This window comes from Entelurus aequoreus, linkage group LG06, assembly GCF_033978785.1.
Source record: "Entelurus aequoreus isolate RoL-2023_Sb linkage group LG06, RoL_Eaeq_v1.1, whole genome shotgun sequence".
Classification (NCBI taxonomy): Eukaryota; Metazoa; Chordata; class Actinopteri; order Syngnathiformes; family Syngnathidae; genus Entelurus; species Entelurus aequoreus.
Window position 1 is genome coordinate 21,790,660 of NC_084736.1, and position 14,060 is coordinate 21,804,719.

Sequence of the window (14,060 nt, forward strand, 5' to 3'; positions counted from 1 at the left end):
ATAGTATTTCCCATAGTTGTAGTGGGTATTAGGATTATCTCAGGGAGAACATGTCCCAATATCCAAGCTGCTGTTTTGAGGCATGTTAAAAAAATTAACGCACTTTGTGACTTCAATAATAAATATGGCAGTGCCATGTTGGCACTTTTTTCCATAACTGGAGTTGAAGTTGTTCTCCTATTTTGGAAAACCTTGTTTTTGATTGATTGATTGAAACTTGTATTAGTAGATTGCACAGTACAGTACATATTCCGTACAATTGACCACTAAATGGTAACAACCGAATACGTTTTTCAACTTGTTTAAGTCGGGGTCCACGTTAATCAATTCATGGTAAAGTTACATTGTTTAATGCATCCAGCGGGGCATCACAACAAAATTAGGCATTATAATGTGTTAATTCCACGACTGTAAATATCGGTATCGGTTGATATCGGACTCGATAATTAAAAGTTGGACAATATCGGAATATCAGATATCTGCAAAAAAGCCATTATCGGACATCTCTACTTATAATGATAACTTATACAACCACGACAACTTCAGATTGTTTTTTTTTTGTTTTAGTACGGCCCAAAATAGAACAAGGACATTCTGAAAATGTACATATCACAAATAAACTTCTTGACAAAACACTTCAAGTTAGCTAAAGATTGTAAGGAAAACATTGGTGCAGTTTGAAAAACCCAATGAAGAACACAATTAACTTAAACTTCATTTCAGTGTGTCTACAATGCAATTAAACTTTAAGTGACAGCCCATCTAGGCTTGAACAAACAACAACATAAAACGTAAATAAAAACTATTTGTCATGTCCACATATTAACCTGTGCTAACTCAACAAACCATACACACTGAGGTAGAAACTATTCAAGAGGATTAAGTTTCTCCCTGTCTTTTAGGCATCATTGTGTATTGATTGAAAAATAAAAGCTGTGCAATGTGTGAACAATTTCAACAAACCAAAAATAAAAACTTTAAAGACTTGACAGTATTGCAGTAAGTCACACACTGTTCACTTTTTTATATATTTGCACAGAAGGCAATTTTCACAGAACTATATCAACATGTAGTATCTCATGCAGCAGTTTAAGTGGGGTTACCAATTATTTATTTTACTCTTGTTTGTTTTACGTGTGCCTCTTGCTTGGTATAATTGCTCGCATCGGTATATAAACTATTTGCTTGCCTAACAGAATTGCTATTGCGACATCCAGTGAACACATTTAGAATAGCAGTTTCTTTAATTTAAAAATGCAGCGCAATTTTACACTTAGCAAACTCATCACGCGTGCTGGATTGGACCTGTTCGGCTGTATGTGTGACTTCCCTTTTCTAGGTCTTACCATGCTAACTGTTAGCATAATAGCATTTTAGCTATTTCACCTGTGTCCAAACACAATTATGTACATGGCTTGATGTAGGGACACTATAGAGCTAGTTTGGCACTTTTGGTACGTATTGCTATCTTCCTAGGGCCTTTCGTGCTAACTGTTAGCTTAAACCATTTTAAGTATTTCACCTGGGACCAAACACAAATATGTACATGGCATGATGTAGGGACACTATAGAGCCAGTTTGGCACTTTTGGTACTTTGTACTCTCTTGTTGGGTCCTACCATGCTGACCGAAAATAACCCACCAAGTCATAAAATTGTAGTAATAAAACAAAATAGACGTCAGGCCGGAATGGGCTAGTGAAAGTATGAGCTTCTTTTAACAGCTAATTTTTGTTATTTTGTGTTTTCACTGTGCAGACGACATTAGGTCACCTCTTCAGGAACTCTCGGATGGTTCAGTTTCTCTTCACCAACAAGGACATGGAGTCGCTGAAAGGCCTCTACCGCATTATGGCCAACGGTTTTGTAAGTGTGACGCTGCATTTGACTGCTTAGGGAGCCGCCTGCTAACCCTTCCTGTGACCCCCCCACCTCCAGGCTGGCTGCGTCCACTTTCCACACACCACGTCACCCTGCGAGGTGCGGGTCCTCATGCTGCTCTACTCGTCCAAGAAGAGAATCTTCATGGGCCTTATCCCCAACGACCAGAGCGGCTTCGTCAATGGCATCCGGCAGGTCATCACCAACCACAAGCAGATCCAGCAGCACAGAGCGGTGAGTGTCAGCAGCACGATGATAATGATGATGCGGGGGAGTAGTAGAGGAGCGCCGGGGGAGTTGACTTGTGTTGTTTAAGGCATTTAGCTGCATTGTTATTGACGTTCCATTCAGAGAGTGTACTCCACGCACATCCCTGCAGCCGCTCGCCGTCTCTGCGAGACGCTAATTGAGGTAGCATTAGCCCAACTGCCTCTGCAACATTACCGGACACCTCATAATCATCTCCATCTATAGCTTAAATACATGTCCACAAATATCTTAGCAGTGTTAGCATATATATATGGTGTTTGCTGCAGGGATGTCACCTTTTCTCAAGGCAAAAATAGTCCTTTCTTGTCAGGAGAACATCTTTCCATGGCTTTGAACCTGATATCTCCATAGAGTAGACTTTAATTTGTCCATTTCTGCTCGCTTGTGGCTCAGCAGTAGCAAATGAACTGCAGCCAAGTTCCCCCCTACAGCATGGCACACGTGTCAAAAAGGAAGTGTTTGCGTTAATCGCCCGATAAAATGTTTTTGTGCTGTTATTGAAATTTATAGTTAACATGTTATTATTGCGTTTAATATATATATATATATATGTGTGTGTATATATATAATATATATATATATATATATATATATAATATATATATATATATATATATATATATATAATATATATATGTATGTGTGTATACACACACGCACACATATACATTCACATACTGTATATACATATATTTACACATAGATATATAAACATACATATATATGTATATACACATACGAATATATATGTACACATACATATATAGTACACATCCGGTATATATATATATATATATATATATATATATATATATATATATATATATATATATATATATATATATATATATATATATATATATATATATATATATATATATATATATATATATATACATATATATATATATATATATATATATACATATATATATATATATATATATATATATATATATAATTTACACAAATGTAAATATGTATGTATGTATATGTTGACGCATTGATAGATCTTGCTTGTGTTTTTGGCTGAGACCAGGGATCTTGGGCTCAAAAGTTGCTGACCACATAATATAAATAAAACTAAGATATTGATGTTTGGAAATCGCAACATAACGTCTGAACAGAAAAAAAAGTATTGATGGTACCCAAATTGAAATCGTAAATGAGAATACATTTTTGGGAATAATAATTGATAGTAAACTATCATGGAAACCTCGTGTCAGACGCATTAAAACAAAAATCTCCAAAAGCCTCTCAATTATAAACAAAGCAAAACTATACCTCAATGAAAATGCACTCAGTACTCTATACTGCACCTTGGTACTGCCATAACTTACATATTGTGTTGAAGTATGGGGGAATACTTACCACAACACAATTCATCCTCTGATCATATTACAGAAAAGAGCAGTGCGGTTCATTCACAATGTTGTTTTTTTAGAATTTACTCATAATCTGTTTATGCAATCAAAGTTGCTCAAATTTGATGACCTTGGTTAAATATAATACATTAATAATCTTGTATAAAGCATTTAACAAATTATTGCCGCCTAATCTAACTCGTAAAAGTTTTTGTGTGTCTGTATGCGGAGTAAAACTATGGAACAAACTGGATTTACGACACAAGCAATGCCAAACTATTAATCGATTTAAACTATTATACAAACATCGGGTCTGGTTCAAATATAGAGATGAGGGTCTTTATTTTGACCTGCTGTTATACTCTGTCTCAAAGTGTTAACATGTGCTCAATGTTTCCTTACCATTATTGCTATGTTGTCTATTACCATTGTTGGTATTTTGTCTATTACCATTGTTGGTATATTCATTCTTCCTACATTGTTGATACAAATTATTGTTACAGTGTAATAATTATTGTTACCTGTGGTTATGCCACTATGATGCAACATTTGTATTATAATCCTTAAACAAAGTAACAGTGAAACTCAATGGAATAATCACTGAATGGAGAACTGGGGGTGAGATTAAAAATAAATTATCTTCTTCCCACTCCCTTAAACTGGACAATCATGCATTACATACTGTACATTAACTTTTGCACTGTTAATTTATATTATTATGTGTTGTCAACATTGTACTTTTTTTATGTCATTGTCTGAAATAAATAAATAAATGAAAAGAAAAAAAAAACACTGCTTTACGTAGTTTTATATCAAGGAAACTCAACTGTTAAACTGCGGGTATACTTGATTAATGCAATAGTTTTTGCCAGTTAACTCGCTATTTTTGACAGCCTTAATTCAGAAAAGTAATACTAATAATGAAAGTGTTCCTGAGGCCCAGGCAGCCTTGTTCAAAAGTGATGTTAAAAGTGATGAGATTAGACAAAGCTAAACTTGGCCAGTCATGAATAATACAGAGCAGACGTCGCAGATGTCACATATATTACATGAGACACGCTGTAGAAGGAGTCTGACAATCTTTAGGGACACTCCAAGAAAACTCCCAGATGATTGAGATAAACCCACATCTCCTCCTCTTCATCATAGCTTACAAATGCTTGGTAGTTTCCCGCTTCATCCCCAGCGACAGTATGGTTCATAAGTGTCCTTTCCATCAGCGCGGACCCTCACTGCCTGACTTCACACACTGACTGAGCAACTGCAGAAAGACGCCGGCCTTCTCTAAAACAAAATTCCATTCGTCTTCATCATTTTTTTGTTTAGATAGCCTTAAAAAAAAAAATTTTTTTTTTTTTTTTTAGATAGCCTTCTAATTTAACATCTCGACAAAGTGCGTGTGTGTTCGAGCGCTGGGCCATTTAGAGGCAGCAGAACTTATGAAACTATAATGAATTTTTTCCCCCCCTTTTGCCTCTTGTGTATCATCACGTATTCAGCGCTGCATGGCTAATAGGGAAGCCACAGCAATCTTAGCGTAATTAAAATTTCAATTTGCACCAAGTTGTCAGGAATTTGTCTCCGTGATCGCACGCTCGTCTAAGCACGTGATGCTTTTCCCTGGAAAGTGCGTCTGACATCTTGGTCGGCCACTTCAGACGGGAAGAGGAGGAGGATCTCCGGCAGCTGTTCTGTCTCCTTGCGACGCGCATTAGGGCCGTCCCGGGTTGATTTGTTGGGCTTTTAAGGTGTGTGTGTGTGGGGGCTGGAGGTGTCTTTACGTCACTTTTTATCATTTGTGCCGCACACAGTCTGATCTAAATTGGTTTTGAGGCGAAGGGGTCTCCTTTTGGTTCTGAATGTGGAGAAAGGTAACGGTATTTTCCTTCAAACTTAGCTCGAATATCTTAAAATTAATAGATGGTGAACTTAAACTGCTTGTGAAAAGTCATGTCAGCTGAGTTTTTTGCTGAATAAAAAGCCTAACAGTTTAATTTAGGACGTTGGAGTTCAAAGTGCGGATTGGGGGCCATTCGCGGCCTGCAGATAATTTTTAACAGCATATTCTAAAAATACTATGAAAAAATAAATACATAAAAAACATACAAATGTGGAATACAAGAGCAAACAGGTGGGAATGTAATGAGAAAAAGTGCAATGTTGACTAATAACACAAAGCTGCGATGCAGTCTGTTTATTTCTTTAAAGCTGTCATTGCTCAAAAAGTAAAAATGCATCAAAATAAATGTTGTCATGAATTATTGACTTATTCGATTGCTCTAATTACTTCATATCAAATATTCCACTCTGAAATATTTTTTGGGGGAAATATTGCATTGTTTTTGTTTGCCATATAAAAAGCAACATTTTATCTGACCAAAAGGGCATAAAACAAACAAATAAAAAAAGCATATAATGGATAGATATATCTGAAGTTGATCAAGAGACTTAATTGTTGAAAGTTGTAAAAAAAAAAAAAAAAGATTTAACCCTTTTATGAGTGGGGCCCTTTTGGATTCCCCAATAAATTTTAGTGGGATTATTTTTTGAAAACTCTTTTGTTAAAAAACAATATAGAATTAAAATCAATGAATTATTGACTTATTTAATGTTTTGAGGGGAAATATTACACATTTTGTGTGTTGCCATAAAAACAGGGTTTTCTAATTAAAATGGCACAAAACATGAAAGAAAGGTTTTTAACTTTTCATCAACAGATAGACCTGACTGAAAATTTGATTATTTAATTAAAGAAGTAAATATCACTTATTTTTTTAACATTTTCATATCTGCGACCCTAACAGGTTCCCTCGACCAAAGTTGAGGGGAGCCCTAACAGTTTAAAAAACAAATCTATATATTGGTTTTGAAAATGAAAAATATCTAAAATATGCATTCATTTTTCAGTGTGAGGCCCATAGTGGAAGACATTTGGACTCCCCTAATTTAGAGTGTTTGATGTTGAAATATGTGCACTTTTGGAGGTAATGACTCTCCACACCAGCAGGTGGCAGTACAGATCCTATCAGGCCTTTTGTCATTCTAAAAGTGAAAACAAGTGTATTCAGGTTGAAGTGTGTGTGGGTGACAAGTAAAAAAACGATGCTTTATTTAATTGAAATGCTGCTATTGAAGGAAACATGTTTTTAATTACAAGTTAGGAAACTGCATTCGTAATTTATGATTCATTGTTGTTATTTCCTCCTTGCATCAGTTGAGCGGCCCTGGAGGGCCCATGCAGCCTGGTCAGGTCCCCCCTAACCAGAACTTCCTCAACAGGCCCCCAGGTCCCATCTCTGTCTCCCATAGCAACGTGCAGCAGCAGGTAAGTCAACTTGCACAATTTTCCTTGCCTTGACACACACACACACACACACACACACACACACACACACACACACACACACACACACACACACACACACACACACACACACACACACACACACCGCTTTGAAACCTTTACTGCTGTGCTGCTGCTGACTTGTGTGCATGCACTCCCAGCTAACACTTGACTCTTTCATTCTCCTTCACGCCGCCAACTCTCCTCTTCTTCCTCCTCCTCCTCCTTCTCCAACTCCTCCTCTGTGTCCAGTCGGTGGTGGTGGGCATGCCCTCTGTTAGTCAGGTCACTATGATGGAGGAGCAGCAGAGGCAGAACAACATGGTGAGAGCAGCACAGTTTGATTTCCTCGTGTGATGCAATCTCTTGACGGAAGCAGCTGTACTTTCAAAATAAAAGCCACTTCGGTTTGTTTTGTGCGTCTATGAGGCTTCATCTTAGCCGCATGCAACTTGTGCTCTACTCTACACTTTTTTGACATGTCATTCATTCCTGCACTCTAAATGGTGCTTGCATGAGTTGCAGGTTCAACTCCCGTGTCAGCTTGTGTGTGTGTGTGGTTAAGAAGTCTGTCCAACCTTTTTTTCAGATGAACATGAGAGCCGCCGGGCCCAATAGCCAGCAGCCGCCCGTCAGCGGCGCTCCGCCTAATCAGGTCACGCAGGGCGGACAGGCCCCGCCCCAGGGTCCCATACTCCGCCTCTCAAACCCGGGGGCCAATCCGCAGCTGCGCAGTCTACTCCTCAGCCAGCAGCAGCCGGTAAAAAGAATAAATCACCTTTAGTCCCTGTCCTCAGCCTCAGAGGAGCTTAACTCCGCCCCCTCCCGACACACTGTCTGCTTGTAGCAAGGGGGCGTGTCCCACATGCCCGGAATGATGTCCCACCAGGGCCTCGGACAGCAGATGGTCCACTCTGCACCAGGAGGGGGCGCTCAAATGCAGGCCCAGTGGAGGCAGCCCATGGCAGGTCAGAATCAGTTTAACAGTGGCTAACTTCTTCTTACGCTTGAATGACAGAACGTTAAGTTAATTTAAACACAAATGTGTGCAACCTTAATGTGGATGTTTTGAGGGCTAAGCCGTTTTAAGCATTACAACCCGTTTTCTTCCGGCTTATAGTACAGAATGACGTAATACACACATTTATTAGCTTTGTAGCTTGTCAGCTAATGATCGCAATTTAGCAAAGTTTAGCTACTAACATTAGCTATCATTTTTAACGTATATTCTGTCATAGCATCGTGTGTATGTGTATGTGCACATGCTCCCTGCTTGGATGTGTGCACGAGACAGCGGTAAATTATGACACGGAATGCCAGAAAATTTCCTTGGACTGCCGAGCAATTTTTATTTAATATAATTAGTAATTGTGTAGAATTAGACCCTTAAATATGTATGTTCTGTTAAACCACCAATAAGCTAGCTGGTAGTCTAAAGTGTAACTTTGAACAAGTTGAAAAGATCCCCTTTAAGGTAGAGATCGACCGATTATCGGCGCCAATATTTATTTTGACGTTTATTAGTAGCTTTTTTTTTTTTTACATCAGCAGATACAATACATACACATGATAGTAGTATTTAGTAATTAAAAGGTAATTTAAACTAGTGAACTAGGTAGTAATAACTACTGCTCAAGCACCAGCCCTTTTGTCCTACATTTAAGAATAAAAAATACTCTCATTGTCAATAATTCTCCCCAAATATGTTTTGATATCTGACCGGGTATTTATTGGAGTTCTTGTGGAAATTTGTCTACGGTTTGCAAAGCTGTGTTCACTCGGCCACGCCCTCCGTTCTCTTGCTCCTGCCATGCAGTACTTCTCTTCTGCTTACCTGTCAAATATTTGATATTTTTGCCACAAAGTCCAGTGTTTGTCCTTCTTTCTTGGCGTCTTCCTCCCGTTTTGTCTGTTCGCTCATTTACGGAGCACGGCAAGTTTCATGTTCCTTGATTCTATCAAATAATACGACGAGATGGATAGCTATGAAGACGCCAGAAAAGATATCTCTGCCAAAATTCCAAACTTTGTGTAAATATCTTGACAAATAGGAGATTATTATATAAGTAAAGAAGAGCAGGCAGCAGCTCACACATTCTCATACTTTCTGTAACATCCAGGAAGTAATGTCAGCCATCTTGAGAAATGTCTCATCTATAATCTATGTGAAAAAGCCCAGAATTTTTTTTATATAAATGTTGGTAATATTTCAGGGTTCCTCACGAGGAAACCTTACAATGTATTCAATCCATTAACGGCTATAAAATTGTGTCGATGGCAAGTTATTGTGATGTAGAAAAATCCCATATTTTTGCCAGTTTTCCCAGGAGATATTTTGCAATGCAAATGTTGATGCTCCTCTTAGACACACGTAATAAAGGTGATATCCCCTGATGTTATTTGCTGCTAAATTAACCACAACATTAACGCCGCATTAAACATTATGTCTCTGCTCGTCCCACGTTTCCTAAAAAATAATGGTAAAAAAACAACTTAAAGCCTTGTCCAGCTGTTTACTGACGTATACTATTCATGTTTATATAAGTTTTACGGCAAATGAATGTTGGCTCCAAATATCACTTACCGGCCTCTTTGACTAGTAATAATCAGAAAAAAAACCCTGAAAAAAACGGTCCATCTGTAATGTAACTTTAAGGTAATTCACGCCTAAAAATCTATAAATAACACCCATGTTGCTTTAATGTGAAGATGTTTCCTTCTTGATGTCATGCTTCCTTTTGCACTTGGATTTTTATGTCCATAACCGTCCGACGCCGTGTGCAGGTCAGATGCTGATGTCAGGAGCCCAGAGAGGCGCCGTCCCCCAGCCTGGGATGCCCCAAGTGTCCAGCGTCATGGAGGACGAACTCCTCATGGGTCTCATCTGAGGACCCTCCCAGGATCAGTAGTGTGGTTTTCACTTCAATCCTGGATGCGCCTTGCTGGTTGGGACACGAACATTCAGTCTTTTTTTTTTTTTTTCCACACCCCGTGTAGCTCAGTCTGGGCTTAATGAAGGGATGAACAAAAGGGTAGAGAGCGCGTGAAGTGAATTACCATGCGTCGGGTTTGTTCATGAATGGTCAGAGTGAGGCTAGTCTAACACTTAGTCATGTCTTTAGCATCACTAATATTATGTGCTCCTTCCTACTTACTTTTTCTGAAGATGATACATCAACTGTAGGAACATGAATGACACATGAACATGAACGCCTCTCGCTGAAATAAACGCCGTACATTGTGTGCTTTTTTTTTTTTTTCCTGCTGCCAAATTGTGTCACAGTGTTAATTTTAAGTGCTCCAATATGTCGCAGAGCCACACAGAGTCCACGCGTGCCAAGTGGTCCTACCAGATGGCATCGCTTGGCCGCGCTACTCTTGGCATCGCCACCGATCAGGCCGCCGGCGCGCAGACGCGCGTCCTCGCATGTCCACGCTGGCCGACCCGAGTGCCGACACGCGGAGACGGGAAGTGATGTCAGTTCCCTGTCGCCCGGGTGACGGTTGCTAAGATACCGTGACAGTGGACTCTTGTTTGCGAGCGCCGCCTCCTTTTCACGCGGAGCCGAGACACTAGTGCCTCAGTGGCTGCTGCTCATCCCTTAATCACCAGCCGGCCCCTTGGAGCCCGACTTAGCTCCACTCATCTACTTCCCTTTGTCTCGCTCGCCACCTCCGTCGTTAACTGCCTCCATCGCTTGTCTGCGCTCCTACGCTCGGCTCTAGCAGAATTACTGCCTTTGAAATACTGTGTACCTTCAAATATGACGAATGTTGGTACCTGCAGCAGGTCAACAGCAAGTAACACATGTCTCCACTTCCTCCCTGAGGATGTCTCAGTATATGTCTTATTTTTCCCAGTAGACCAGAAGAACCTCTGAAGAACATGATGATGAAAAACTATATGGCGTTGAAACAGCGGCAAAATCATCGTGTGTAAAAACCCTACTCTGCGTGCTCATTTTATGCGCGCGCAGACTATATTTGCATATGCGCAGATTTTGTTTGCACTCGTGATGTGATACTCTGTTTCTTCACACCAGGGGTGTCCAAACGTTTTTTTACTAAGGGCGCACACTGAAAAATGAAAGCATGCAGGGGCCATCTTGACATTTTTCATTGTCAAAAACCAATACAATATATAGATATTTTTTTTTACCTTTAGGGTTCCTCTCAAGTTTGGTTCTGGGGACCTGTTAAAAATAAGTCATCCATCCATCCATTTTCTACCGCCCGTCCCGTTCGGGGTCATAATTTTTTATTATTATTCATTGTTTAAATCTCTAGATCGACTTTAGGTCAATCTGTCGATATAAGCACAAAAACATTTTAAAAAAATGTTTCATGCCCTTTTTACCAGATAAAACCCATTTTTTATGGTAAAAAGGCGAAATATGCAATATTTTCCTGCAAAAAAATGAAAAGTGAAATATTTGATTTAATTGTAGCCTTAAATAGGTAAATAATTCATATTGATTTTAATGCATTATTACTTTTCGAGAAATTACAGTTTAAAAAAAATTCCCACTAAAATTATTGGGGATTAAAAAAGACCCCACTTATAAAAGTGTAAAGAAAGAAGTCTTTTTTATTTGATCTGTTTGTGACAATCATTGGTACTTTAACTTTAACTTAACTTTATTTTCTTATTCAACGCTTAATATTCAGATCAACTTCGGATCTTTCTGTCAAAACAAAGTATTTGATTTTTTAATGTCCCTTTTTTTTCAAAGAAAATGTCTTTTATATGGCAAACACATAATATGCAATATTTTCTCCCAAAAAATGTTTAAAGTGAATATTTGATGTGAAGTTATTGGAGCCTTGAATAGTTAAAGGCCTACTGAAATGAATTTTTTTTATTTAAACGGGGATAGCAGATCTATTCTATGTGTCATACTTGATCATTTCGCGATATTGCCATATTTTTGCTGAAAGGATTTAGTATAGAACAACGACGATAAAGATTGCAACTTTTGGTATCTGATAAAAAAAAGGCTTGCCCCTACCGGAAGTAGCGTGACGTAGTCAGTTGAACATATACGCAAAGTTCCCTATTGTTTACAATGATGGCCGCATGAAGTGAGAGAGATTCGGACCGAGAAAGCGACAATTTCCCCATTAATTTGAGCGAGGATGAAAGATTTGTGGATGAGTAAAGTGCAAGTGAAGGACTAGTGGGGAGTTGAAGCTATTCAGATAGGGAAGATGCTGTGAGAGCCGGGGGTGACCTGATATTCTGCTGGGAATGACTACAACAGTAAATAAACACAAGACATATATATACTCTATTAGCCACAACACAACCAGGCTTATATTTAATATGCCACAAATTAATCCTGCATAATAACACCTGCGTGTTTGTTATGCTAGCTCCTAGCTCCTCTGCTAGCTCCTAGCTCCATAGAACACGCCAATACAATTCAAACACCTGATCAACACACACAATCACTCAGCCCAAAAGACCGTTCACCTAACCCAAGGTTCATAAAGCTTATATATTTTTAAAAAGTTACGTACGTGACGCGCACGTAGGTACGGTATGTGTTATGCTAGCTCCTCTGCTAGCTCCTAGCTCCATAGAACACGCCAATACAATTCAAACACATGATCAACACACACAATCACTCAGCCCAAAAGACCGTTCACCTAATCCAAGGTTCATAAAGCTTATATATTTTTAAAAAGTTACGTACGTGACGCGCACGTAGGTACGGTACGTGTTATGCTAGCTCCTCTGCTAGCTCCTAGCTCCATAGAACACGCCAATACAATTCAAACACATGATCAACACACACAATCACTCAGCCCAAAAGACCGTTCACCTAACCCAAGGTTCATAAAGCTTATATATTTTAAAAAAGTTACGTACATACGCAAAAAAAAGCCAAAGCTGCATACTCACAGTAGCACGTCTGCGTCTTTGTCATCCAAATCAAAGTAATCCTGGTAAGAGTCTGTGTTGTCCCAGTTCTCTACAGGCGTCTGTGTATCCAAATCAAAAGTCCTCCTGGTTAGAGTCTCTGTTATCCGAGTTCTTCCATCTTGACTGCATCTTTCGGGAATGTAAACAAAGAAGCGCCGGCTGTGTACTGTTGTGGCTGACTACGTTCGAAAAATACGTCCATTTCGCACCGACAACTTTCTTCTTTGCTTGCTTGGCTTCCTTCTCCATAATGCAATGAACATGATTGAAACAGATTCACGAACACAGATGTCCAGAATACTGTGGAATTATGAAATGAAAACAGAGCTTTTTCGTATCGACTTCAATGTGGAAGGCATACCCGTGTTCGCCGGGCTACGTCACGCGCATACGTCATCCTCAGAGGCGTTTCGAACCGGAAGTTTAGCGGCAAATTTAAAATGTCACTTTATAAGTTAACCCGGCCGTATTGGCATGTGTTATAATGTTAAGATTTCATCATTGATATATAAACTATCAGACTGCGTGGTCGGTAGTAGTGGCTTTCAGTAGGCCTTTAAATAATGTATAACATTGATTTTGATTCATTATTATTTTTTGAGCCATGACCGAAAGAAAACAGCCTGCATGGCAGCTTTGTGTTATTAGAGTCAACATTGCAACTTTGTCTTGTTACATTTCACCTATTTTGTCTTTATTCCACTTTTTGTGTTTTTTTTCTAATAGTATTTTTATATGTGACTGGCCGTTCAAAATTCTCTGTGGGCCGCATTTTGGACACCTTCAACACATTCAACCCTTTTGGCATTTAGGGGCGGCCACTAAATGCACGCCCTTTACAACTTTCCTCCTTTCTGAATGCTCACTTTATATATACTGTATATATATATATATATATACACAGTATATATATATATATATATATATAGTGTATGTATATATATATATATATATATATATATATATATATATATATATATATATGAGGTGGCGACTTGTCCAGGGTGTACCGCCCGAATGCAGCTGAGATAGAATTGTCGGGCTGCCAGAAAATATAGATAGATAGATAGATAGTACTTTATTGATTCCTTCAGGAGAGTTCCCTCAGGAAAATTAAAACGTTGAAAATTATGACAATATCAAACGAACTAAAGTCACAGAGAAATTTCCTAAGCGCAAAAAATATGACTAAATTGGTGAAGGTGTATTTTAATTTGCACTTTGATTTTATTGACAGTTTAGTTAAAAACATATTTATTACTAATTGAGTTTCTTTT

General features: G+C 38.6%; 1 protein-coding gene across 2 annotated transcripts in view; it reads left to right on the forward strand.

The window, feature by feature from the left end:
* med25 (mediator complex subunit 25) overlaps window positions 1–10,100 on the forward strand; it is a 35,384-nt gene extending 25,284 nt beyond the window's left edge. The window contains exons 14-20 of one of the 2 annotated variants that reach the window (XM_062050246.1): window positions 1,758–1,865; window positions 1,938–2,114; window positions 6,729–6,839; window positions 7,110–7,181; window positions 7,447–7,617; window positions 7,705–7,825; window positions 9,642–10,100. In XM_062050246.1, the coding sequence (XP_061906230.1) occupies window positions 1,758–1,865; window positions 1,938–2,114; window positions 6,729–6,839; window positions 7,110–7,181; window positions 7,447–7,617; window positions 7,705–7,825; window positions 9,642–9,745 (864 nt within the window). In that variant the 3' untranslated portion in view covers window positions 9,746–10,100. The remainder of the gene's footprint in view (window positions 1–1,757; window positions 1,866–1,937; window positions 2,115–6,728; window positions 6,840–7,109; window positions 7,182–7,446; window positions 7,618–7,704; window positions 7,826–9,641) is intronic. The other variant, XM_062050247.1, reaches the window with a different exon arrangement.
* Window positions 10,101–14,060: the final 3,960 nt, after the last annotated feature.